At 38.3% G+C, this 27,579-nt stretch overlaps 1 protein-coding gene across 1 annotated transcript in view; it reads left to right on the forward strand.

The window, feature by feature from the left end:
- NALCN (sodium leak channel, non-selective) overlaps positions 1-27,579 on the forward strand; it is a 245,834-nt gene that overhangs the window by 36,898 nt on the left and 181,357 nt on the right. The window contains exons 6-7 of the mRNA XM_075045904.1: positions 489-617; positions 19,636-19,790. Coding sequence (XP_074902005.1) covers positions 489-617; positions 19,636-19,790 — 284 coding nt within the window. The remainder of the gene's footprint in view (positions 1-488; positions 618-19,635; positions 19,791-27,579) is intronic.

The following is a 27,579-nucleotide window of genomic DNA, read 5'->3' on the forward strand; positions in this document are numbered from 1 at the left end:
CATGAGCACATGCCCTAACCATTACAGTTAAGAGTGTACATGTATTGGTATATGTACAGAGATGCTTACATGCAAGCAAACACCTAAGTAAGTTTGGTACAGCATGTAATGGCAAAAGTCATGCAATGGTAATGTGAAAGAGTTTTTTGGTCTTTTTTCGGTATCAACTTTACTTCATTATCATATCCTGTCTGTATAAGTCATTAGATACTATTTTACAAAAGCTAGACTTCATACATTTTATTTGTGGGTTTTTTTGTTCTGCCCTTTGTATTTTACAGCTGGTTTAATTACCCTAACTTACAGGTTTAGAAAAAATTGTGGCTCCCTTTTCTATCTCTGCACAGAGTGAGAGATCAGCTTTAAGGACAAGTTTCTGCAGGATGAAATCGTGCTTTCTCTGTATGAGCATATTTTCTATTCTGGAACTTTTCAGAGGAGGGTTCACATTGCCTGTGCATTCAGTGTCATATTTATCTTTTTGCCAGGCGTTCTGGAGAGCAAATCTGGAGCGTTTCAATTTTCCTTCTGTTCTTTCTCCTCCTGTATGGGATCCTGGGAGTGCAGATGTTTGGAACTTTTACGTACCATTGTGTCACCGACGACACACAGCCAGGGTGAGTTAGTCTGTGCAGGCATGAAGGGGACTGTTCTTTCATTGCATGTGTATAATTGTAGTTAGCATCAGTGGGTGTGAAATGGACTTAATAGATTAAAAGTACTCCAACAAAATGCACCAAAATAAATTGTGGAAACAAAAATGTTAGGGATTATGAAAAATACAAATTTTAACTGCAACAGAGAGATTACAAATTGTGGCATTTGGCTGCAGTCTGAGTTAGGGGGTGAGTGACTGTGTATGTGTGTGGGGGGGTGAGAGAGCAGGAAAGCAGAGGAGGCTTTAAGAGAAGCATTGCCACTTTGGCTTATTAAGGTCACTGATGATTCATCAGCTTTTGCTGTATTCTCCTAGCTTTTCCCAGAACTTCTGGGTATGGGGCCAGACCTAAAGTATAGGGTAGAACTACCCCTAGAATCTTATGCCCTTTCTCGATTAAGAGGTTGCTGGCACCTGATTTAAAGACCCTTTTTTACCCAGCCTTTGGAAGATACTTATGATTAATCTTTTACACTCGTGATCGAGTATATATCATGTTTTTGATTCAGCACATACTTAAACACAAGATTAACTCGAAGTACAGTATAGCCTCTTGTCACTGGGATGGCTCATAAAATCACAGGTAAGTATACACTTACATGTCCTGTTGAATTGAGGGCTTGACTGTATGCTCAACCACCATTACATTGTAAGAGTCTATTACATTTATTTTTTCATTTTGTCCTTGTTTGTTTGGATAGAGAAATGTTAGCTCTGGAGTTGTAGCCTTTGCTTTAGTCAAAATTGGATCCTTTTATTCCTGTATTGAATTTGTTAGTACATAAAATAAATAGGCTAGACATTATAAGAAAGCAAAACACCGCTTAATCTGCTACTGTGCTGAATAAAAAGTCTGATTATTGCAAAACTCTCTGTTAAAGATTTTTCTAAACTAGGGCCTATAAGCTATCAAATATAAAATGAGGTTATTAGAAGTGGCAGATACAAAAAGGGTTATGAAATTATTTGAGAATAGGCTAGACATTATATGGTATTTTGTTAAATGAAAAAAATTGACATTTGGATATTTTCTTATTTATGTAGTCAATAATATAGTAAAATATGGGGCTGATCTTACCCAGACTGGAAATGAGGTATTTCATTCTGACTTTTCCTCTTTCTAAGAGAAAATCTTTATAGCACAGATTTTTTTACAGTTTCCCATAGACATGGGGAAAAAAAAATATTTCTGAAAAATTTGTTTGGGGTAATGAGAAGATCTGTGATTCTGTTATTTACCTATGTTGTTTGGAAAAACAAGAAGTGTAATAGACAACACAGGAAAGATTGGGCATCATATTGCTTGTGTCACTGAATACAGCTTTTCTCTGAAATCAGCAGAAAAAGATGAAGTGGGGCATAATAATGTTTGCAATGGAAAGTTAAGTTTATAATTTTAAGATTGCCCCAGAAAAATTTGTCTAATTTCTTCTGCATGTGTTGGTTTGCTGTCTGAATACTGCATTATTTAAAAAAAAAAAAAAGAAAGTTTACAGAAACACCTCAATTTTAGGCTGTTGAAAGACTGAATTACAAAAAAAAAGTTTAAAAGGGCCAAATATCCAGTACATAAAATAAAAACCTGTCTAAAGTGGGTTAAAGTTGGAAAAGTCAAGTTTGCAGAATTAAGGAAATTTTAGATTTGAGTTCGAATGTCTAGCCTTAACTCCTTTTACTTTCAGTATCATCAAGTATATGTATTTTTAGCTGTTTAAAAATTAGAAATCTAATTTAAGTTACTTTTTAGGTACCTGGGATAGGCACCTTCAGAAAGTAATTAATTACTTTTGCCATCTCCAAACCAGACTTGTTACTTCAAATGGCTCCCATGGTTGTGTATGAGGGCTACAGTTACACTGGAAAACACTTTTCCCTAGAAGTGCTGCTTCATTTATTCTGATGAATGGTGCTCACACAAAGAACATGTATTTTTTTCTTTGTTGCTTGACTTGTGGACTTACACCTCACTTTTGACATACTGCTCATTCCTACTCTGAAAACACTTATTTCCTCTTCTTGTCTGTAATATTCATCATTATACCTTGTGAACACTTACACATATCTGATCCTTTTTTAATTTTTGAAGAATGCAGTACAAGAAGCTCTGGGTGGAGTTAGGCTGTGCCTTCTTCACGTAGGTCAGGGCTGACCTTCCCAGAGGTGGCTGCAGAATTTATAAGAAAAACCACCATGGGCTGGGAAAATAGAGAAAGAAATAACATTTCTGGTGCCAAAAGAGGACAATTGAGAGGCAGACGTTGGTCCAAAATGTAGTTAGAAAGAGGCAACATGCCACTTCTGAATCCAGGAGAGTTTATTAGCGGAGATGTAGTAGAGCACAAAAGCATGAAAATTGCCTAGAGAAATTTTACTTTTGTCTTTAAGGTTTAGTTTCTCAACTTTATAATGAAAATTAAACATTCCTCTGAGAAGTTGAGTCAGTTTGTCTGTGTGTCTCAGGTGGTTCTGTTCCAGGCAATGGAGAGTGGCCAAAGTTGGCTGTACTTGGCCTAAATAACTTCGGTCTTTAATGAGCCACAGCTGTAAATACTCAGTATTTCTTCAAACCAGATCCCAGGCTCCCAAGTTAAGATCAGGAAATGAAAAGCATCCAATTAGTGGCCACCTGTGAGAACTTTAATTTTAGGTGATTTGCCTCCTATTATGCAGAATTCTATGGCAAGCGGCAAGGGTAAAATCTTACTATTGAGCTAAGGACTTAATCTGTTTTAGAAATTTTAGAAATCTTAAGTCTACTGTCTCTACATTATTATTATAAGGGATGCAAGTGTCTTTTGAAAACAGCGTCTTAAAATCTAGCTATTCTTTTTTATTGGAAAGGATGTGGCAGCCTCATTAGACACTCATTGCCTCTTTGACTGCTGCAAGTTCTTTTATCTTTCCATCCTTCTTGACGCCCACACTGCCTGACCTCTTGTCTCTCCACCTCCTCAGTCATTTTCTAATGTTAACTCTGACGAACAGAAATACTGAAGTGCACTAACTGCGGTCTGAGTTTTTCATTTTGTCCATGAAATCAGCAAAATCTGACTTCCTTCCAAAGGCTGAAAAGTTTTTGTTGTTGTTGTTGTTTGGTGATAAATCTTTTTTTCCCTCGTTCTTATAATTTTCTTTATTTGGCAGACTTTTTTCCCCTACGGAGGACACTGTCTTCTTCCTAGACAATTTTCTCACTCAGTATTCCCTTGTGATTATTACTTACCTTTTTACAACTATGCTGTCACAGCTTTTCCCTGATGATCTCTCCAACCTTTTTTCTGCCAATAAGTGGTATATTACATGGATTTCATTAGTATGGATCTCCTTTAGTTGCTTGAAAGACACACAGTATGGTTGGAATATAATGTATATATAATCCAGTTATCTAGCTAAGTCCATACATTATAAGCAGTTTGACAGGCTGTTTTGTTATATCTGAGATTAATTTAAAAGAATTGAACAATAATGGTGAAAATAGGTTGTGTTCCCGAATCTACTGTAATTTACTCTTGGGCACCTCAAGTATACAGAAGGTACTTCCACAAGGACAGAAGAGAGAAATTATTTCCAAACCATTGCTCTGGCTGTTAGAATATTTTATGTATCCTCACATACTAGCTACTGAGTGTTTTCTTTATTTTTATTACCAAGACATGTTTGACTACAGAAAAATACTTTCATACTGCATGATTAGACTATATTTATTCCATAATAGTAAATTTTCCTTTTGTAATTCTTAGTCTGCACTGGCGCTAAGGGAAAGGAAGCCTCATCAAAAGAAAGAAGGCTAATATGGCTAACTGCCATAAAATGTAGTACTGCTTTACTTCTTCTCCCGAAGTCATTCTTTAAGGGCCTTTTTTTAATGCTTTCAGTAGGGTATAGACTAGGTATTTCTGTAGACCTGTCTGCCTTGTCACCATGGCAGTCAATTTAAAATCCTTCTTTGCAAGATTTCTTGTTCAAAGTAGGAGCTGCCCAGGAAAACAGATAAGAAAAATAATTACTGAGTAATAGGAAGATCTAAGAGGTTCTTGGTCATCTTTCCATCTGTCTATGGATAGGCCCCAAAAATGTCAGAAAACAGCTTCAAAGACTCTGGAGCTGAAAGTTCACCACAATATCTAATAGAGGAAATAAATACGATTGAAAAGAACAAAAGGGATTTGAGATACTGTCTTACATCAGCAGTGGGAAAATAAGAATGAGTAATTGGATTTCTCAGAAAAGGGAAGAAATCAAAGACCAAGCTTGAAAAATCAACATAACAGGACTTCTTTAACAGGGCACATTAATTTATTGATACTAGTTGAACAAGCAGCACTGCTTTAATATTGCCTTTGGGACTTACTCACAATCTCTCTTAATGGTGATATGTCTCTAGTATAAACTCCTCAGGGAGAAGAGAAATGGAAGAAATCTGACTTTTCCAGACCTGATGTTGTTTAGACCCCAACCAAAATCAGGAAAAATACAGCATCAGTCTAAAAGGGAAGTAATTCAGTCCAAATGGGATCCTGTCAAAAGGGTGGAAGAGAGTGCTGAGTTGATGGCCAGTATTGGTGCCCAAGGGAAGTGGCTTCAGGAGTGGGACTCTCCTCACTTTCAGAGGGTATGTGATTTCTGAGCAGAAATCCTAATTTTGTTTAGAATTGTTACACAGTTAACCAAAGCAATTAGACTGTTGTTTCATTTCACGCAGGCTTTCTAGTGTTTTTGTTTGCCCAGCTCCATTTTGAGCAAGAAGGTGACCTTTTAATGAAGGTCTAGGATAGAGTGATGGCAACCCAATAGCCTCAGCTCTTTGTAGCTCAGTAATGACACATGCTTATCTCTACTAAGATTTGGAGCCATTCGGGTTTGCACAATTCTTTGTCCCAGTGCAGACATCAAAGTTTATTGAACTTCTGTCAGCCTTTACAGGATTTCTTTCCTCTGGCTAATAAGTCCTTTTGAGTAAACTGGAGTGGATTTTATAGATTATTGTGAAATTGTCTAACTATAAATACAAGAATCTGAATAACATAACTACCACATCTCCTCTTTGCTGTAGGGAAAGTTCTATATTTATCCACAAGATTTTTACCTTATAATTGCTGTACAGAACTGAGGCATGGTATGTACTGAACTTTCCACAGGAAACCTGCAGGAGGCCAAGATGCCAGAAGTAAGGACATCCTTCAGTATATCAAAAAATTGAGGGGAAGGCCAGACATTGCTAGAAAAACAGAATGCTAAGAGTGATCTCCACTGAATCTGCCAGATGGGTGATCAGGTGCCATTTCCTTTCTTGAATAGATAGGAAGCTGGAAAAGTCTGTTCTTTATGTTGCAAGAGGAAGCCAGACAACTAATGGAGAAGGCTGTGGATGTCCTGACATTCACAGGTTAGACAGCAGTTATCTTCCTTAGCCTGGAAATGCTGTGAGGAAGTGTCTCTTCTGGATACACAAGCAGTTACAGGGAGTAGTAAGAAAGAAATTCTAAAAGAGACTTCAGCTCTGTTTCCATGAGCTCATATGTTGTTTTCAAAACCAGGTGACTGTTTTCAGTTTTGTACTGCTTTCTGGAAGCTGAATATGATGTCTAAATTTGATTCCTGTCCCAATCCTTTGGATTACTGCAATTCAGATACGTCTGGAAAATGCTGGAATATTCATCCTGAGATACTTGTGAGCAGACTGAAGCTATCATCTCAGCTATTTTATTATTTGTGAGAACTCGTGGAGGGTGGGTGAGGAACTGCGAGGCAGGAAAACAGCAGAAGTTTAAAAGGAAGGAAGGGATGAGGGACAGGGCAAGAAAAGCCAGGGAATTACGTCTGGAATACTGGTAAGCTTAACTTCTGTCCCTGAAAGAATTCTGTACTGAATAAACAAACAAAAATTTGTAAGCATCTGGAAGATAACAAGGAAGCAAGTAGCAGCTAATATGGATTTGTCAAGAATAAACCATGCCAAACCAATATAGAATCATAGAATTATAAAATGGTTTGGGTTGGAAGGACATTTAAAGACCATCCAGTTCCAACCCCCCTGCCATGGGCAGGGACACCTTCCACCAGATCAGGTTGCTCCAAGCCCCATCCAACCTGGCCTTGAACACTGCCAGGGATGGGGCAGCCACAATTTCTCTGGGCAACCTGTTCCAGTGCCTCACCACCCTCACAGTGAAGAATTTCTTCCTTACATCTAATCTAAACCTACCCTCTTTCATTTTAAAGTTTAAAATATAATTATTTATGGCAGAGTAACAGCCATGTGAATTGGAGAGAAGAGTGGATGTCATATCCTTATTTTAGGAAGGCTTTGTAACAGTCTCGCAGGACATTTTTGTAAGCTGGCAGGAGAAACATGGTTAAGGTGAAAATAATCATAGAACAGGTGCAAAACTGCTTGGAAAACATGCTCAGTGAGTTGATATTAATGGCTCATTGTCAGAACAGAAAGAGCGAGGATCCACATAAGTCTGTCTTGTGCTATTTGGAAGTTTTGTTAACACCCTGGATGATGGCAGATAGAATATACTTATTGAACTGAGGATGACATGAGGTTGGGAGGGACTGCAGACATTATGGAAGGCAAGATTAGAATGAAAATGACCTTGATAAATTGAAGACATGGTCTGAAAAAATTGGATGGAAGTCAGCAGGGACAATACACTGCACTTAGGAAAAACGAACTGTACAAATACAGCATTGTGAATGACTGTTTAGGAGGTAGTTCATAAAGTGATTTGGGAGCATAATGGAGGAACAGAGATCAACAGAATTGTGCTCTTGTAAAAATGTGTAAACCGTAGTATTAGACAACATATAGGCATAATTTGGAGAGAGTCTAAAGGAGGTGAAAAGGGAATGAGCTTAGATCTATAAAGCAGAGCTGATAAGGAGTGTTTGGCAATTTTTAGCTCAACTGAAAAGAAGTGCATACATAGCAGGTTTTGAGTGGATAAAAACTGTTACACAGAGGAAAGGAATCTGGTTTCTGTTTCTATACTACTACTAGGATAAGAAGTACTTGTATTAAATTTCAGGAAGAAAATTTCAGGTTAGATAGGATATCAGGAAAAAACTTTGTAGTGGTAGGGATAAAGCTGCACTGGAGTCCATTCCTTAGAGAAGTTCTGAATTTCCCAACTGGGGAACTTTAAAACAGGCTGGGAACTTCTCTTGGGAAAGGCAGAAATAGTCTGGGGCAGGGAACTATATTTAACGTCCTATTGAGAGTTCATATCCAACCTTTTTTTAATGTGATTCTATATGGTCTTTCCTGATGTAACAGAAGTCAGGTATTGTTATCCTCAGCACCCGAAGAGCTGTTTGCCTTTGCTACATCTCTGTTAAAGGGGGCTACATTGAAAGTGGGGAGGATTGGATGCAGGGGTGGAACTATTTTGTGTTAGGGCAGAGGTGAGAGAGTGGCTTGCTGCATCTTGTTCTTTTCTCTCTCTTTGTGTATAAACTTTGGAGTTGGGGTGAGAGTGTGTTCTTGAATGTTCCAACTTCATTTTTCATCCTACTCCACATGGCGTATCCAATTCTCTTACCAAAACATGCTTCTTTCTATCAGAGGTGTTATTATTCATTTTTGTTTTACAGTAACGTAAAATACGTTTCTACTCAATCTTTACACAGATCCCCCTCCCCCACCACTACTTTTCCACCCTCTTACGTAGTCGGTCCCTCAGTCCCCTGCCCTCTCTCTCTTATATAAGATAGAAGAGTTTTAAATATATTTCCAAAAGAGCCCCCAAATCCAGCATCACTCCCTATCTCCTTAGCATGGAACAGGTTCATCAGCTGCCTTTATACTCAGTGAACCACATTGTTTGTACTTGACACAGATGCACCACGTTCCCTCTTTTCCAGTGCCTAAAATACTGGCCACCCTTCTGTCCCAGCTGTAGCAGGCTCTGCTGGGCTCACTGATGCCTGATTTGACCGGTTTTCTTCCCAGATTCATAGTTTACTGCCCACCCTCTCCCTTCCAGCTCCTTGTCTTCATCCCTGTCCTCCGAGCTCACCTCAAACAAAGGCTTAGCCTCCTCATGCTCTCTCCTCATGTGGGCTGCCTGCTAAGGCAGCAGGAACAAGATTTATTACCTGTTACGGCTTGATCTTTTATGCTGCCTGCCTCTTTTCTTGATTGTCTTGGCCATTGCCTCGGGGCAGTATTAAAACTACAATCCAGGCCAACTTATTGTACACCTTCTACCTGGCAGGTTAACGAGAAGGGCTTTTCAGCTGGTATTTGAAGAAAAACCTTCCGTTACAGACTGTCAATGGCTCATTTAGTTTTCCCTCTTGAGCTGGATGTAGCCTGTAGGCTTGAAGGCTAGACCGATCTGGGCTTTTACGTTTGGGTTTCTTGGAGCCCCAGCAATGTTTCAGATCCCTTATTGGGAAAATTATTTGACCTTACTGGAGGTCTGTAGCTGCATATTTTAACGATACTGTTCTCTGTAATGCCCTGTCAGTGAAGCCCTTTCACCAGATAAAACAGCGATCCAGTTTTGGCAGTAAACCTTCCTGTCCACCTTGTGTACCAGTCATGCTATAAAATGGAGAGATCACGCTGCTTGCTTATAGGTAAAGTGAGAGCGTTGGTGGCACGGCCAGTTCTGCCAAACGGAACCGGCCAGTCCAACGGCCAAATGCTAACGAGTTTCCGTTTGGAGCTAGCTGGATGATGTTGAAAATTTGTTCTCGGGTGCTCAGCGATAGCAGTGCCTTTCATTTACTATGCTGAGAGTCGCATCTCCTGCCACTTCAAATGTTACGTGAGTGACTGGCCTGGTAAGTGCATTTGATGAAGGCATCCTGTGTACAGTCTTGACACTTTGCAACATGAGCTTTAGGAAGGAATTTGTGTTGCACGTAGTTCAGATCTGGATTCAGGGCAGTATTCTTTTACGATGCTGAGGATTACCCTGTCTTGTGCCTAAGCAGAAAGTTTATTGAGCTAAAAACTGCATGATGCAGTGGTCCAAAGAGAGAGCCAGAAAAACCTCCCCTGCTTGCTAGTAGTGGCTAGCTCTGCTCTTGTGGGTGATGGGCCCAAAAGTGCTTGTGAGCTTTGATGGCAGTGATTCCCAGCTGAACTTCAGGCTTACTATTTTCAAATCCTACCCTGCAGTTTAGTGACTTTGTGTTTTCCCTATAGTTGGTAGACAGCTACTCAGAAGGTAGTTTTCTGTATTTAATCCAGGTAAGTCTGATGTGCAAATGTAGTTTTTTTGAAGTGATCCTGAACATACTTTAAAATCAAACTGGATACAGTCTTCAGCTTAGGTTGTTTCATATAGTTCAGTTTATGCCCTTGCAATTTAAAACAGAATGGAGGCATTTTTCACTCTTTCTTTTAAATTCTCTAAGGAAATACTTTATTGGATTGTAATAGGTACTATAGGTATGAGATCACTTCAACTTGTAAATAAGTCTAATTTGATACACCTCCGTGAAATGCAGATTCGTGCATATTGGCACTTATAGCGACAGCTTCCTTCGTTGTGCAAGTGCCATTAATTCATGTTGGTTTGATTCCTGTGAAACAAGTCTTGCATTAGCATACATATCATGCAATTGCTATTTGAATTCAGCTCCCTCATGACTGTTTGTAGCAGTCACAAAAATGGGCTGTCATAGAGTTGTTATCTCATGTGGCATTTGATAAAATCTCAAAATAGTACTGTTCATGCGTACTACTTTAAGATCAAATCCATACCGAAAACTTCTGAAAATTTTCTTCTTTGAGCTTTGCTTTCTAGTGCCTGGATGTACATTCCAGCACTGTCCATAGGAAAGATTTCTTCCTTTAATTTAATTTCCTCTAATGCCAGTAACTAGTAATCAAACCAATCCATTGTTAAAGCTGTTAAGTAGCCTCAACCATCCTGTTTTCACTTGGGCAATGACAGCATTGGCTTTGCATGATGTGAGCGATCTGTCCTGAGTACAGTCATCTGATTTTGATGTTACCACCTGTGTTAGGAACCTAAATGCCTTGAATTCCCTCTCTGGCTAGCAGAGATAGAGAAGGGTGCTTCTGGAGTGTGGCTGGACCTACCGACCTCTGAACCTCTGGAGATGTATTTCTCTCTCTCTGTCTTCATTGCCTAAATTAAGGTGGGATAAGTCAGGACAGCAGAGCTGCAGCCTTAAGTTGTGCAGCTCCTTCTAGTGATTCAGCTAAAAGATGCTGGGTCTTTGAAATTTCGCACCCTGAAGTGTGAGATAAGGTCGGTGATTGAATTTGAATCTCTTCAAAATTCCTGTGCAGTGAGTAGGAATAGATGGGACATCAAAGGCACATTCTGTAGACCGTAACTTAGGTCACATACGAAAAAAAGCTACAATCAAAATCAAATCAAACTTTACCTAGTATTACTGCCTCATGTAATAGGCAGTCTCATTTAATCATGCCCTGATTACTGAATATGGGTGGGAGGAGAAAGGGAGTAAGACCAGTACTTTTCTTAGTTTGTTGAATAAACACGTAAACAATTTTCTTTGTGAAAAATTGACCAAAAAAGTAAGAACCTCCAAGTTCTGTCCACAAAGGCTTAAACTTACACACTAGGGGACCATGAAAACTGTCAAAACCCCCCCGATACTGAAACCTGAAAATGAGCATATAAATAATGAATAAAAGATCTGAACTGAATGATAAGATATAAAAATCTGTGTCTCTTGGGGCAAATATACTGAAAGACAATATTTTAGCAGTAGTAAAATATTACAGTATCCATATATTGAATTTAGAGTCAAAAGAAACAATCGGATCATCTAGTCAGACTTCATTTTTTCTCCTCTGTGAAACCTTAAAGCTTGCGTGTGACTGCAGTGTGTCTCCTAGATATGTGTCTATTCTCGTTTAGTTGGCAGACGAACATTTCATAAGCAAGGGAACTTTTTGTTTATACCAAAAACTGTTTCACTGTTAAAAATATGTTCCTAATTCATCATCTTAATTTGTCTGGCTTCAGCTGTTAGCTTTCTATTCTTGTTATACTTTTTTATGCTAGATTACACAGAATCTTAATTCCCAGTATTTTCTCTGTGTGAATCCACTTACACACAACAATTGAGGCACCTTTCAATGTGCTTTTTAATAAACTAACATCATTTAGCTCTTTAAATCTCTTACTGCAAAGCATGTTCTCCAGTGTTCTCATTTTCCTGTTTTTTGATGATTTCCTCAATTTTTCAAATATTTTAAAAAATATGAACAAAAAACCTGTACATAATATTAATCACAATTTGTATGAGTGCCATACAGAAAGGGACATTCACTCATTATTGTTCTGCTTGTAAAGTCTGGGAAAGCACTGGCTCTTTCTTGCCATGCTGTTATTGGGACAAATATGAGAAGATGCCCTGTCTCCTCATCTCAAGCTTTCCTGTAGCATCTATATTCCATAATATAGTATTTCCATGCCCCTTTATCCCTTTTATTCCATAGACCATAGGCCATGAGGTTTGCTTTCAGTGATCCTACCTCTATAACTTTGCATTTGGCTGTATTAAAGCACATTTTGTTTTACTGGATCCAGGTAAGCAAATGATCCTGGTAACTTGTCAGACTTCCCCATCCTCATTGTTATTTATGTTTGTATCCGTATTCTTGATTTTATACCTGTTTCTTCCTCATTGATTATGGTAGAGCATGATGATCATTTCACTGGCAAGTATTTTTCTGACATGTCAGTTAATCAGTTTTCACCCCATTTAGCATGTGCTTTATTGATATTATATAGTGCCAACTTTTTAGTCAGTCATGTGTTATTGAATGAATTGCTTTACAAAGTCTAAACCAGGCAATTTTATTGGACAAATCTGTAATCTTATCAAAATCCTGTTAGTATGATGAGAAATTTTTTTTCTCTAAATCCATACTCTCTGCCATTAATTACGTTCCTGTTCTTCACTCTTTATCAATTAGGCTTTGTATTAGCTCACTCTTTCTTTTGTCTTGGTTGATGTCAGGCTAACGAGTCGTGCTGCTTGTTCTTTAAAAATTAATGGCACATTAGCATTCTTCTGGAATTTCCCTGCTATTTCAAGATTTATTAAAAATTAATAGAAGAGATGAGAGATGCCCTCAGTTATTTGGGCCTGTTGATTTGAATATAATTATCCCTAGCAGATGCTGTCTGATATTCTCCTTGGTTACTAATTCTTGAGTAGTGAAATCTGTGTTTGCCAAGTTAAAATGTAAAATGTGGAATGTTGCCAAAGCTTAAGCTTCATGTTTGTAGTGTTCCTAAAGTCATGGGTCCTTTAAGCATGCCCTATCTTATCTTTTAATGTGATAAAAATAATAAATAGATATCAGAGACAATCTGTTACCAGAAAGGTTTGAAAGCTTTATAGTTATAATTACAGATACAATTATGAGAAACATTAAATATGGATGAAGTTTTCACACTTACAGTTTAAAAGATAAAACAGATTTTGTTCTCAGATTAAAAACAGGAAACTGGTTCTGTAAGTATGGGACATGATGACTTTAGATCTAAGTTTGTCTAAAAGTAAAACATAACATTTAAACATGACCCTCAGGAATGCTAAGATTATAAAATATCAGAGGAAGAATTGTGCCTAGACATATCTGTAGTCCTTAAACCAGAGAGGTACTCTGAAATTTCTTTAACTATCACTAGTGATTGTGGATTATACTGTTACAGAATTATCTAGAACCTGTAATGACTCCGGCAGCAGCATTGTCCTAAGTTGCAATCTCTTTCTGCACAAACTAGAAGATCAGTAGAACTCAGTTACAGTATGACTCCCTTTCAGTGAAGTTAACGGTTATATATGAGTCTGACTTCAGTGACAGGAGAGTTAACTGACAGTGAGTACATTTTGAAAAAAACATGCCCAGTAATAATGATAAACTACTACTGCAAATTTTAGAACTATCAATATCTCTGGTTTATACATCAATATCTTCCTTGTTAAGATGAGGTCATAATGTGATAATAATTATGCAAATGATCAGTGGAAAACTTCATGATAGAAACAAAGTTCTTATAAATATAATTACTATAACACAATATTATTATTCTAACAATTGTGCAGGAGCAGCTGTTGTTATTGTTGGGTCTTTCTGTAAAAAGAGCAGTAGTGTAAGGAAGTAGTCTAGGAACCATCTGTTACTAGCAGTTGATGTTCAGAGCTTCCCACTGGAGAAAATGGACTTGATTGGGTTAGCACAGTAAGAATTAAGATACAGATTTGGGAATAAAAGACACATTTAAAAGGACTAATGAAAGGAAATTTGCCTAGGTGCTTAGATTGCTTTCACAGTCACCAAGCAACAAATAAACTTTAACCCTTCTCACTTTTATTTTTTACAAGGAGTCAGACAAAAAGCAAGCCCTTTTCCATCTAGGCTTCCCTTTTCCTTCTAGGCTTTTACATTCCCAGAGTCTCTGAAAACAAGCGTAACTTGGAAAATGAAAGAAATATTTTTAACTACCTAGTAAGATCGGCAGCTGTATAGTAGTTGGCATGAGCTATCTGAGCTTTTAAGAGGTTGTATTCTACATAGAAAAGTTATTTAAAACTTCCCTTCTGCATAATGTTACTGGTATAATGTTGTCACGGGAACCTTAGTCTCAGATTTCCTGATTTTTATTGGTATAAAATTACAGCCATTAATTATGGATATGCCAGGATTATTTTTTTTTCTCTTTTCTTTTTCATCTCTGTAAATCATATTCTTTAAGAAAAGTCTCTTGATTGGAAGACAAGTGCTCAAAAACTGTGCGGTGGTACAGGGGGAAAGCAAACTAAGGCTGATGACTTGGCTTATTAACCATAGGAGCCATCAGTTTTTTTTAACCTGAAAGGGCCTGATGCAATTATCCATGTGTAGGCATTTAGTGCTACTTGAAATAACTGATATATCCAGGACACTCAGGTATGACACAGGGTTCTCAGGTGTGGCACAGGACCTGCAGAGACCTGTGACCTCCTAGATCAGCATCTAAAGGTTGAGAGGGTTACCATCAGGCATCCCAAATGGCACTAGCAATCTGTGTGAGGAAAATCAAATTGAGTTATAAGTCCTGGGGATTTGCACGGACTCAATTGCAGGAGGGAGCTTTAAATCTAGAATGCAAAGTATTTGTGACTACATAGAGCTTATTCAGCGTTTGATGTGAAAATCTGTTCTTTTGTATGATTAAATGTACTAGTAAGAAATTAGCAAGAAAGAAGTTAGTATTTGCTATACCACATCTGTGACCTGAGAGGTTTCTTTATCTTTAATCTGCCAGTCTATACATATCTTGCATTTATCTTTTGGTGCTTCAAAGAAAGCTCCAAAAGCATTGTTAAAATGAGGATGCTCATGACACAGCTGACCTTATTTTCCCACTATGAATCCAGCTGTTAAGTTACAACTCATTTCATAAAATCCTGATATAATATAGAATTTAAACCTTAAAAAAATTTTCATGGGCTATAATAATTGTCTAGAATGGTGCAGTGAAGGTGTTTCATGGAAGTAGATCACCCTGGTTTCCAGAATAAAGACAAATCAATTAGATATCATTCACCTATATAATGTAAGAGAACAGTATTAATAATACTCGTGAGGTAACTTGTCTAAAGTCAATGTAGAATCACAGTATTTCTTCATCAGAAAATGTTTGAGTGATCCTGGCCCAGAATCAATTTAATTTGAGCTTCAGGAACTTGTCTGCAGCATGGAGCTCTGTGCTCTTTTCCGGGTTTATTTTAGGTTCATTGCTATATTCTCCCTAGCTTGGTGCTTTTGCCTTGTGTGCTGGCAATATGGCAAAACAGAAGCGTCTTTTAGAAAAATGTATAGGAATGGAAATTTTTTTTCAAAATTCCATGCTCAGAGTTTGATGTCTAGATTCATATAGCAGAAGAGGAAACTATGAATTCTTGATATCTTAAAGAGAAATCTGTCTCTTATCAATCATCTGATACAAGCCTATGTCTGTATTAGTACTTTTTATACAGCAGTGTCCATTTCGCATTAAGGTTCTATCACTTTCTGAATTCATTAGTTGACATTAAATCACAGTTATTGAGAGTAACCTTTAAGCTCTTCAGAACGACGTAATCCTTCTCTGTTCTCAAAGGTTTTTGTCATCCTTCAGCATATGCTTTGTGTGATTTTGATGAAGCGAGGTTCACACAGTCCCCCAGGTCACTAATGAAAATGGATAGCACAAAACCCAGTGCCGATTCCTCTGAGATCCCAGTTAACGTATTGCTCCCTATTTGGAAGCTGTACAGTTGCTGCTTACTTGCTCTGTGATCCACCAGCCATTTTTTATGTCTGCCGTGGTATTTTTACCAACACAGTAGTTCTTTAGTCAGCAGCTGCACAGTGCCTGGTTTTGGTGCAGAGGCAGACATAGGGTTCCTTTCAACTCGCAGAAAATCCTTCAGCTCCAGCTGATTCATCTTTAGTTACTGGACTTCTGTACCTAATTAACCATTTGGAATGTTTTTTTAATACCTTGTCAATAAATATCCTTAATTTTTTTGCTCTAATTTTCTAGATCTGGAAACTACATGAGTAGATTGGTAATTTTGAATGGCTTTCTGGTAATATCTTAGAAAACTAATAGAATACCAGAATAAAAAAATCCCATTTTTTCTCCATTTCTATTTTCAGCAGAGAAAGTCAGGCTAACAGAAAATAGGCAGTTAAGAGCTACGTCAAGTAATTTGTCTCTTCAGTTGTCAAAACCTCTCTTTGAAGACCAGCCCTAATCAAGAGATGGTGCCCAAAGAGAGATTGTGCTCACATGAGCACATAGTGGTTGAAAGACCAGTTTTGCTACAGATGCCATGGAAAACAGGCACATGTACTGCCAGGACACATCGATTCAGGTTCTTCTTGTGGTGTACATATGTAAATATGTAGTCAGAACATACTTCAGGCACTTAAAAACGTGTCAGAGGAGCACTCCTGTGTCTTTTGCAACAATCTTATTATTGAGGGATTCTTATCAAGCGATGTGGAGTCAATTATCTCCTTCTGCATCCTTTGCATTCCTGTGCAGAACTAATTTCTCAGCTCACCTCTTGGGTTGATGCTGTACTCCATAGACATTGAATGCTCTGCATAGAAATATTCAGTTGGTCTATTGGGATGAATTATTTCTTTGGTCATGTCGCAAGAATTTGTAATTTCATCAAGGCACCCTATTCAGCAAGATATGTAAGCACATTGCCTAGTCAAACTTCTAAGATGCTTAAACTAGTTATGTGCTGAATCAGCATCTTGGTACTTATCGTCTTATATTGAAAACGCCTGGTGATACTCTAGCCACTTCTAGATTGAATGTCTAATATTGTCTAGTCCACATAGACTAGTCTATACTTATTTACTGTCTTGAGGCAGAGCACAAATTGCCTAGTGACGTTGGTCCAAAAAAGGCCTATATCTGTACAGGTACTATGAGCAGAGATTCTTCCTTTTTAGCCTAAATCATACTCAGTGCATGGAGACAGCTTTTCTTCTTCAGAAGGAGGTTTGATGTGATATAAAAATGACCTAGGTTTAATGAAGCACTTAAAATGTGCTTTCCATTGTAGCGATTGAGCCAGCAATACTTTTAATAATATGCCCTCTCACTGCTAGCCTCTTGGATCTGAGGGATTTTCTAATGCAAACCATAATGTAAAATTCATTAGCTACCAGTAGCCAGGGTTCTGAATCTGCTTGAGCCAATGAATTAATTTTCATTTCTGAGAATATTCATAAAATGTTGTCTTATGATAATCCTATATATTATAATGGGTTTTAGATGGCAGTATCATAAACCTAACGTACTTAAAGCATACAACTGGGTATGAATTAACATATTCTAATATAAAGGAATTAAGATGCCCAGATGAGTTCTTAAATCCTTGAGTGACATGTGCTAAGCACGTTTACAAAAAATGAAATGAGTACACATATGCTTGTGTATCTGTCCTTCTTTCTAGTTACTCACATAGCTAAATTTCGGGGTGTTCTTTAAAACTGTAGCTGGAACTGTACGTGTGTGTGTGTGCATGCATGCAGGTATGTATGGCTCTCTGGTATCATGAAGAAATGACTACAGGATGGGTGCAACTGCAGCTATTTCTCTGCATTTATAATTGCCTAGGAAGAATTTTGTAGAAAGCTCTAGTTTCACACTGACAGATTTAGACTAATCTATTGCTATCACATGCAGTGCATAAAAGCAAGAAAAATAAAGTAATTAAAGCTTCTGTTCACCCAATTTAGTTGTCAAAATGCATCTATGAGTTAGATTAAAAGAAGAGGACTTTCAGAAGAACAATAAGATACTAATTATAGTAAAGGGCAGACTGACAAGTTTTACCTTTTCTGTGGACAAGCAAGATTAATTAAAATGATGAATTTTAAGGCACTGGTCTGAAGCCTCAGGATAATAGGGTGAATACTGCAAGATTTTCTTTGTAACTTTCAGCAATTCATTTTGGGTATTTCTATATCAAAAGTCTGTGCTGTGACCAGGAAGTCAGAATCAACGTGAACATGAATGGAAAAATGCTATTGACTGTTTTTTTCTCAGACCAGAACTCACCATGATTAGCTTTTCAAGTCTGATTTGAAATTGCCCTAGAACTGAACCAAAAATCAGGATTTTCATTTGCTGAATGAGAGGATACAAGCAAGGAGAAAAATGGACGTTGCTTAGCTGTGTGGCTATTCAGCACAGTTGGAGCTCTGTTATATTGCAACCTTTCTTCCCTTTGGTTTACCCAGATGACTCATAGCACAAGTCACACGAATTGTCACTTCTGTGCTGTAATACTGTGCTGTGTTGCTGGAGGGAGGTGGTTTGCTAAGGTTACCTCTTAACTAAACTACTTCTTGGGAAATGGGGTGACCGGTGGTTTGGTTTTGGCAAAGGACTATGTACTGCAGTTATTAACTGGGTGCTGTAAATGCTTAGGGGGAATCAACTGCCTAAGCTTCTCCTTAGCAAAGTTGGGAGTACTTGGATACCCATCTTTATGTGTACACGCCACAGCCACAGATTTAACAGGACAGGGAGCTACAAACTTGTCCTCCCTCTGCTTTTAGCTTTTATGTCCCTTAGTGCTGGACCTACCTGAATTCCCATTGCAGTGCAGCGTGACAGAGCCTCTTCAGCAGCTCAGCCCCAGCTGCCAGAGTTGCTGGGAAGAAAAGTGATGCTCAGCCTCAGGAAACAGTAAAAAATGGCCAACACGCTGTGTTGTGGTGCTGCTCCTTGTCTCACGATCTTTCTATTTTTCAGTGCTACATTTTCCAACGTAAATCAGTTTGAACCAGTTCAAACAAGTTCAGATTTTTTCCCCTGTTCTACCAGATGATTACTGGACTGACCTAAAAGTGAATCAGATCTGTTTCAGTCACAGCAATACCTAGATACTAATTGCACTGAACATGTAATGATTTGGCTTCTTGCCTGTGCCTATCCATGGTGGAAACCTGGCCTGACCAAGGTATGAGAAGCTGAATACATCCTCAGGTGGCTGACAAGTCATCCACAATGATCCTTTTAAAGAGTGTCAAAGCTAGCTCAGGTAATGTCTGTGAAGTCAAAGTCATGGTATTGTCTGCAGTTGAACACACTCTCAGGATTTGCAAAGGAGCCTGAAGTAGTAAGTGTCCAAATTGCCTTAAAGAGCAGTTGGAGCAACTGAATGTTAACTCGTCTGTGTCTTGGAGAGTCTCCATTTTTGATGGGGTCTCTAGGCATTAGTATGAAACTTCTGCTGTTAGTATTTGTACCATCATTACATAAGGCTGAAGTCTTAGGAGCCTGTTAGCTTGGCCTTTATAATAAGTGCTTAATTAATGAAAATAACATCTACAAACAGATAGCAAATATAATAGCTAATGCACTTTAGTCCTCTCTCATTCAAGTGTTTAGTTTTGCTATGGGCTGAGTTTATGTAACACCTTAATTTTGTATTTTTCACAGAAATGTAACCTGGAATAATTTAGCTATCCCAGACACCCACTGTTCCAGAGAGCTAGAAGAAGGTTACCAGTGCCCACCTGGATTTAAATGCATGGACCTTGAAGATCTGGGACTAAGCAGGCAAGAGCTGGGCTACAGTGGCTTTAATGAGATAGGTCTGTCCTACTGGTAAAATCCATTTCAGTATCCATTTAAAAATGTTTATGAAATGAATAGAACAGATAGCTCATGTCTGTGCTGAAAAGATATCAAGTGCAATCAAGTATTCTGCTCAAGTAGAGCACATGCCAGAAAGAGAAGCTGTGCTATTTGCTTTGGAATGGTAAAGTTATCATCTATATTTACATTGCCTGGGATCCCAGGATTTAAATAACTTTAAAACAATGCCTTTATTTAAGAAGAGTCAACTGTTGATTATCACCAGTATGCAGATGCGATGACTAATTTCTGTGTTTTATTTATGATTCATTTTAGAGTATATAATTCATCCTATTTGTCTAATTTTAGTAGTAATTCCCATGAGAAAAAAACCACCCTGAATTACTTTGATAATCATCTTGGTACTAAAGAGAAGGGGAGAGAGAAAATAAGATCATGTGTATCTGTGGCAATCTCGATCCAAACTGTGTTAAGTCAGAACATTACCCAGAAAAATGGTTGGGAGTCAGGCAGATTTTGCAATACAGGTGCAATTTGTGTTCTGTTAAAAACACTGCAGAGTCACCAGGAGAATACATTGTCTGCTAGCTGCAATGTGTCATGCCATCCCCATGGGGAAAACAAGTGTAGAACAAGAATTCAGGAAGGGTGGCAAGAGGATGGGCAGCTGTGGCAAGATCCATATCCAAATGGAAAATATGCAGTTACCCTGTCAGAACATTATGGTTATCTTACATTTATTTAACAGACAAAGGTCCAACAGGAGCCTGGAGCTGTAAATTTTCATTTCAGCACAGGTAGGGAAGTCCCTTCACACGATAAAGCATTCTTGCAGGCCATATTCTTTCTGATGCATCTCCCTGACTCTGATAAGCTTTTTTTTTTTCATTTTTCCTGGCTTGAGCTCCAGACTGTTATCCTGGCCCCAGCTGAACTTGAAGGTAATAAAAGGTTTAATGACTGAACGACTGCAATCTAAGAAGTTTTTTTGAATATTGAAAGCCTTTGCAGCTGAAATCACTTCAGTTAGTTCCCAGGCTGCTGAATATACACAATGAGACAGAGAGTTACAAGAAATAGTCTGAGAGTCCTGTTACAACAAGTACTCTGTGGTACCAAATACTTTCTGATCAAAATCTGCCATTTGTGCCCTTTCCTTTTTCTCATGAGAAAGGGAGAAAAAAATTATTTCAGCCAAGCTCCATTCTGTTTCCTCTGGAAGTCAGAAGTGTACCAGTTGTACTGCTAGCTGAATAGCACTACTGATAGTACCTATGTTTTATATAATTTTTTTCTTCAGTAGATCTCAAAGGATAACCCTATTTAATCTCTCAGACAACCTTCAGATTCCTAAGTTAGCGGCATACTGCCATGCCTGGGTGAACATGAGCTGAGTTCACACTAGAAGCTAAAAACATCCACATGCAAGTTCTCTTGTTTGAGATGGTTTGGCAGGGGAGCGTGGGATGGGTATATCACCAGAAGAATTATGCCTCAGATTGAAATCACCCTTCTTATCTTGACATGCAAAATAGTTTGTGGCATTGAAGGCTGTTATTCAAGCTGCCTACCTCTGGTCACCAGGGAAATGTAGTTGCAATGCCTTAGACAAGCTTAAGTAGGTAGATGATTCGAGCGAGGCTCGGAGTGCTTAATAAAGGAGGCCAGTATATTTTTAATGATGGGGGCAGGTTGGCAAAGACAGGTGAAATAGTTTGTCCAAGTGTCCTAGTTTCAGCTGGGATGCCTGCAAAGCTAGTGGAAAAAACAGGGCTCAAACTCTGGTCTCCTGAGTTGCAGTCCTATGCTTTATTAATGTGTCATTCTGAGTGCTGCATTTTAAAGATCAAAGATTGCTAATAGACTTAGGAGACTTGTCATTGATATATTGTTTTTGTCTAGAAATAGGTAACCAGCATATAACACCTCTCGGTACAGCAGCCAGAAGTTAAGTTGAATATCAATTGAAAGCTGATTACTAAACTTTAAAATACTGGTTGAGACACAGAAGCTTTGCCACAAAATGTTAAGCAAGCTTCCTCAACTTAGGAATGTTATAAACAGGGTTATAACCAGCAAGTTTATCAATATTTTATAAATCTCCATTTTGTGATGCACCTTCGTATGTAGTTAACAGGCAAGTAATGCAGTAGATCTTTTCTGTGTAATTATACTATTTTATTGTATACATTCATTGATATTTTACTTGCAGATACTATTATGCAGCCTGTCCTGTTGGTTCCTGAAATCTATCATTACAAAAGTCACAAGAGCATAGCAGTTTGGTAGCTACTATATAATTAGTACCACTTAATTTGCGGTATATAAGTACAAGCTATGCATATTTGAATTTGATCATTGCTGTTATTTTTCTTCTCTTTAAAAAAAAAGGGAGGGCTTTTTACAATTTTATTACTGAGCGAAGACCAAGCTGTCCTAATCAAATAAAAGTTAAAAGAGCTTTTTATACTGTGAGGGCTATGCCAAATAGGTAGTTTCATATTTGGGAAGGCCCTTAATTTTGGCGATACCCTGCTCCCACTTTTATAAATGGCTTTGCTTTAAAGGGATGAAAAGTGGAAAGATGATAGTGTAAGTTTTGGTACTTGACAATATATTTATTTCCCAAATTTTCTATTTTTAGTTTTGAGGTGTTCTGTTTATCTGTTTTTATGTATGCTTCTATGCAAGTATGTATATATTGTTTAAGGAAGAACATAGTTATAGACTACTGATAAATATTGCTTGAGGTTGTCCTGTCAAGATAATCTAGGCTATCCCCTTCCAGTGTGAAGCAGACTCCACAGTCTTTCCAGGCAATCTATTGCACTTCTTCATTGTCTGTACTCTTAGGAAGATTTTCCTAAAGTATAACCTGAATCTTTGTTTTTTGCAATTTATGATCATAATTTCTCACCTTATTCACTATCGACATAGAGAAAACTTTAAAAAAGCTTTTCTGCATCTTTCAAGACTATCATTATGCCTCTTCTACCCTCTATGGCCCTGCTGGGCCATATAACTCCAAATGTTTCAGTCTTCTGCTATAGGACTTACACTTCGTACCTTAAATTATTCTTACTGTCCTTCTCTAGACTTTCTCCAGCTGATTCACCTCTTTGTTGAAGTGCAGTAGTGGCAGAATACCCCAGTAGAGCCATTACTTTACGCGTTTTTAAGCTCTATTACAGTTTCTACATCCCAGTGAGATATTTTCCATTTTCAGAACAGCAGTGTTGTGGATGATTCATGTGTTTTTCTGGTTTGTTACAGCCCTAGTGTCCTTTTGAAAGAGCTGCCATCACTGTTTCCCATCCTTTATTTGTTTACTTGATTATTTCTTTTTAAATGTAGACCCTTACATTTATCTCTGTTGAATAGCATACTTTATTTTTTTTCAAACTATTTTTTCTATTTGCAAAGTTCTTCTGGACTTTTAATTCTTTCCTCCTTTCAGTGCCTCTTAGCTTATTTTTATCTGAAATTTGATGAGTATAATTTATTTTCTATCCACCTGGGCAAGAGTGAAAAAAAAATAGAACCAGAGCTAGATCAGACTCTTCTGGAGCCTCAGCTGACAGTCTTCCTTTCTGACAATACTTTGTTAATAGCTGCTCATAAGGACACTTAACAAATGGTTTTGCACCCATCACAGAGTAGTTTTACCTAGCCATATTTCTGTATGTTGTCATGGGGAGACAATATTAAAAGCCTTTTAAAGTCAAGATGTAGACCATCAAGCGCTTCTCGCTTTACAAAACCTGCTTCCATTCCATATCTGTACAGCAGTAATACAATAAGATTTGTGTCATAGGTTCTGCAGGACCTGCGCCCTTTCAATCTGTGTTAATAATATAATACTTACACCTGATGTTTGTGAAGGTAATTTTTCAAACGTGGGCCACATCAGCATATATCTGCAGCTAATGCCTCTGTTCTTCAATGGACATATTTCTAGATTGGAGGTAGAATGAAATTAACACCAGTTGGTTTTGCCAACTTTACCGGTGTAACCTCTAATGAGAGTGCAGTTACTAAAAGCCAGGGAAGTTCTATCTGGCTGTACCTGTAGGAAAGTTATGAGCATCAGTCACAGAGGTCTGTCTTAGAACTGTTTGTGAAACTGGAGAATTAATGAAATACTGAGTGCAGAACCAATTAGCTAAGGCCTCAGTACCTCAAATCCCTTTCTCTGTGAAGTTCTGAAATGGGAGGAAGAAATAGTAGAGAAAGAATAATCTGTCCCGCTAGGTGAGGTGTCTTCAGATGTTTCAGGTTCCAGCTGACAGGAGGCTACAAGAAGTTCCTGCTTTCTTCTAGTAAGTTGCTCATGAACTCGGTAGAAATCCAAGTACTCCCTGCAACAGTTTGACACAGAATTTGACTTCTTGAGTAGGTGGTGTTCTTATACAGTAGGAGCCTTCATATTAAGTAAAGTCTTTTATCCATCAGGATGCCTGAAAGATTTTTCAAATACTACCTGTGGGGCTGAGTGGGAGTGAGAGAAAGGATCTGAATGAAAGGCTTAGCTGGCTTTGTGGATGTGGGTGGCAAAGCTCCTTACTATTGACTATACCTGTATGGTACTGTCAAGCTCTTCTCTTTCTCAGACTTCTTAGCTAATTTTGATTCAGGCTCCTATAAAAAGGTTGATGTTTCCTTTATATTAGAATAGCCTTCAGTCTTGTCTCCCACTGAGAGCATCAGGTACATTCACAGCTGGCCTGTTTCTTCTTTCTGATTTTATTCTCTTTGTGTTTTTCCTAGCTGTGTTTAATTCCGTAGGGTGTAGCTGATAGCATGACAGTATTATGAAGTGTGCAAAAAAAAGTTGAGCTAAATATTGAGAAAAAATGACCTTTGTTTTGTGAATAAACACCAGTAATTGTACAACTCATTAGGCATGTGATTGTATTTGCATAAGTATTTGCATCTGATAGATCTAAAAAGCATAACTATAATTGTTGAATTAAATAAGAGCATGCAAGACTTGGCAATTGGAGAACTATGACAAGTAATTCTGCGTTCCATGTCACTGTTTATCTGAGTGTGTGTCTACCTTTAGTCAATATTTAACATGGCAGTAATTGCTATATCAGGGCCACACTAAGGGTGTTGGTGGAGCTGTCTATGTGCGTGCTGCTGGGAAGGGTACCACATAGACACAAATGTGCCAGAACCCCCACTGTTGCTGGATCCTGGGCAGCTTTCCTCCTTACCTGTACTTTTCACACAGTACAGGTCCTTTTACATTCAGATTTTTGTAACATCTGGCTAGTAATCATTCCACATGCCTCATGGGTGCAATCATCTGTAATCATCTACAGATGTACACTTGCAGCTACATTACTGATTTTACTCTTCACGTAATCCTAGAGAATGTTTTTTTCATGATTTACAGAGCTACATATTGCTTCAAATATTCTCAAAAGGAAAAGGAAATCCTGAATGAAAGATACCTAAAAGTTAAATATTCTACAAAGTAAGCAGGAGAAGTTTTATGCCGTGAAAGATCATTCTGAAAGGAGAAGAAGAACTTATTCTATGGTGTAACATCAACCCATTTGTCAATTGCTAGGGCCAATACCCTATCAAATGATACTAATTACATCTCATACCTGCAGAGAGCATTTGACAAAGAATACCATATTAATGTCCATTTTACATATAGGAGATAAACACACACATGTTGTATCTTGGAGACAAATAATAAAATTTCAATGGTAAGGAGTGCTTCAAAGCACATATACAAAAATTACATCTGTATTAAACCTTACTTGCCTTACAGTAGAAGAGAACACTGTTCAATGGCACAATGAGCCAGCAAAATCATCTCATTTTATGGGCTGTAAAACAGTAACAGAGCTTTAGGTCTCAGATATTTCCCACTTTTATTATAAGGCCTTTTCCTTTATAATATGTGACCCAGAATTTAAATATTTTTGGCATGCCTACAGTTGAAAGCCTTTTTTTAAATTGGTAATTAGAAGAAAAGATTTTATATGTCACTGTGAAAAATGTCTGCCATGATTAGATTAAAAGTTTATTAAAAGATTAATTTAATGTTTGTGCAGGGAAACATCATGTGGAGTGGGGCCAAAGTCAACTTCCTCAATTCACTTATAGGCATTGTTTTAATAAAAAACTTGTACAGGGATCAAAATAGACCTTTTATTTACCCATAAATTGAAATTTTATCTACCAAACAAGAGAGTTACATTGGTTCTGTTAGGAGTTCTTTTACAATGGGAAAAATACTTTCGGGTGTGCAACCAGTTTGAATTACGAAGGCGCTGCCCTTAGACTGGAAGAAGATCGGGGTGGCATTAGGTACATTGTTCAGAAAGAAGGAATTAAAGTTATGATAATATGCTGTGAATATGAATTTTGCACCTCACTGCCACAATCCATTAAGTCCATTTTCCATGAGAGATTTAATGGTGCCTAGAGGTTGGGTACCTGCCTCTAGGATTACAATTCATAGTGGGAGTAGTGTGTTGAGTGGTGAGGTGTGACGGACACACGAAAGCCAAACAGCTGGAAAGGGAGGAAGGATGCTCACACCAGTCTGGAATAAAAGCTGGAAATTCAAGTTAAATCAGATCCGCAGTTAAGTACTCTTAGAAACAGCAAGCATTCAGAGCTACAAGTCCCTTTGTTTATGTGGATGCTGTATCATGAATTTGGCTGCAGGAGACTTATACGGGTTCTTAAAGAAAAAGTAGAAGTGACCCATGTTTTTATACAGTAGTGCAGTGGTCAAAGTGAGAGACCCGCGTTCTGGAAGGACGCCCTTTTCGTCCCCATGCAGGGGCTGGGGCAGAGCACGCTCCCTTCCACCTCCCTTCCTCCGAGTCTGGAGCAGCAGGAATTCCTGGCCCCGGAGGAACTGGTGACTAGAGGGAGTATTATAAACACCTGCTCTTTGTCATTCTTCCATGAAGTTATTTCCAGTTTTTCTCCATGGACTGCCTAACGCAAAAATGTATAAAACCCCCTTTAACATTTAGGAGGCTGAATGTTAACAATACATACCAACACAAAAGAAAACACTTGGAAATCCAACTTGCCATTCCTGCTGCCACTGGATGAAGAAAAGAGCCTGTCGCTGGTGGTAGAGGCTGACCACCGAATTTCTCTGTCACTCCACCCCCACCTGACACAGCCTGCTTGTCTCTTGGCGGCAATATTAGCAGCTACTTTGTCTTCCCAGGTCCCTGGCATGGGGAAGAAAGGCAGGTGGATTATGACTGATTAGTTGTCCTGGGCAACTGCCTGCTTTGCCAGCTGAGACTTCAAGGTCCATGAGGAACAGTGAATTACGAGTTGATGAACAGAATAAAAATGATATTTGCAGGTTATTTGTTCAAAGTAGGAGATGCAATCCTTTTCACTATGAGTTGTAAGGGTGTTTTCAGCCTCCCAATATGCCTCCTTCCTCCCCCACTGGCCTTTCATAGTCATCTCCACCTGAATGAAGCCAGTGTCGTTTTGCACAGGCATCAATGGCCACAAATGCAGATCAGCGTCACCACCACAGCCTGAGTCCCTTGGCTCTGAGTCATTTGGTATTTGGGATAATAGAAAGGAATGAGGGGACTGAATTGTTAAGTCAGAGCCTCCATTTAATTGTACCCGTTAAAGGCTGAGAGATTGAGCTCTTATGAAAGAAGTGTTGGTTCAGTAATGATTTTATCAAAATTTGTGGTCAGACTCTTTTATTCTACAGATGATATGTATGCTTGATATACATATTGAGTCTTAATGCTCTGTTTATCCTAGCAA

Source organism: Buteo buteo, chromosome 14 (assembly GCF_964188355.1).
Source record: "Buteo buteo chromosome 14, bButBut1.hap1.1, whole genome shotgun sequence".
Taxonomy (NCBI): Eukaryota; Metazoa; Chordata; class Aves; order Accipitriformes; family Accipitridae; genus Buteo; species Buteo buteo.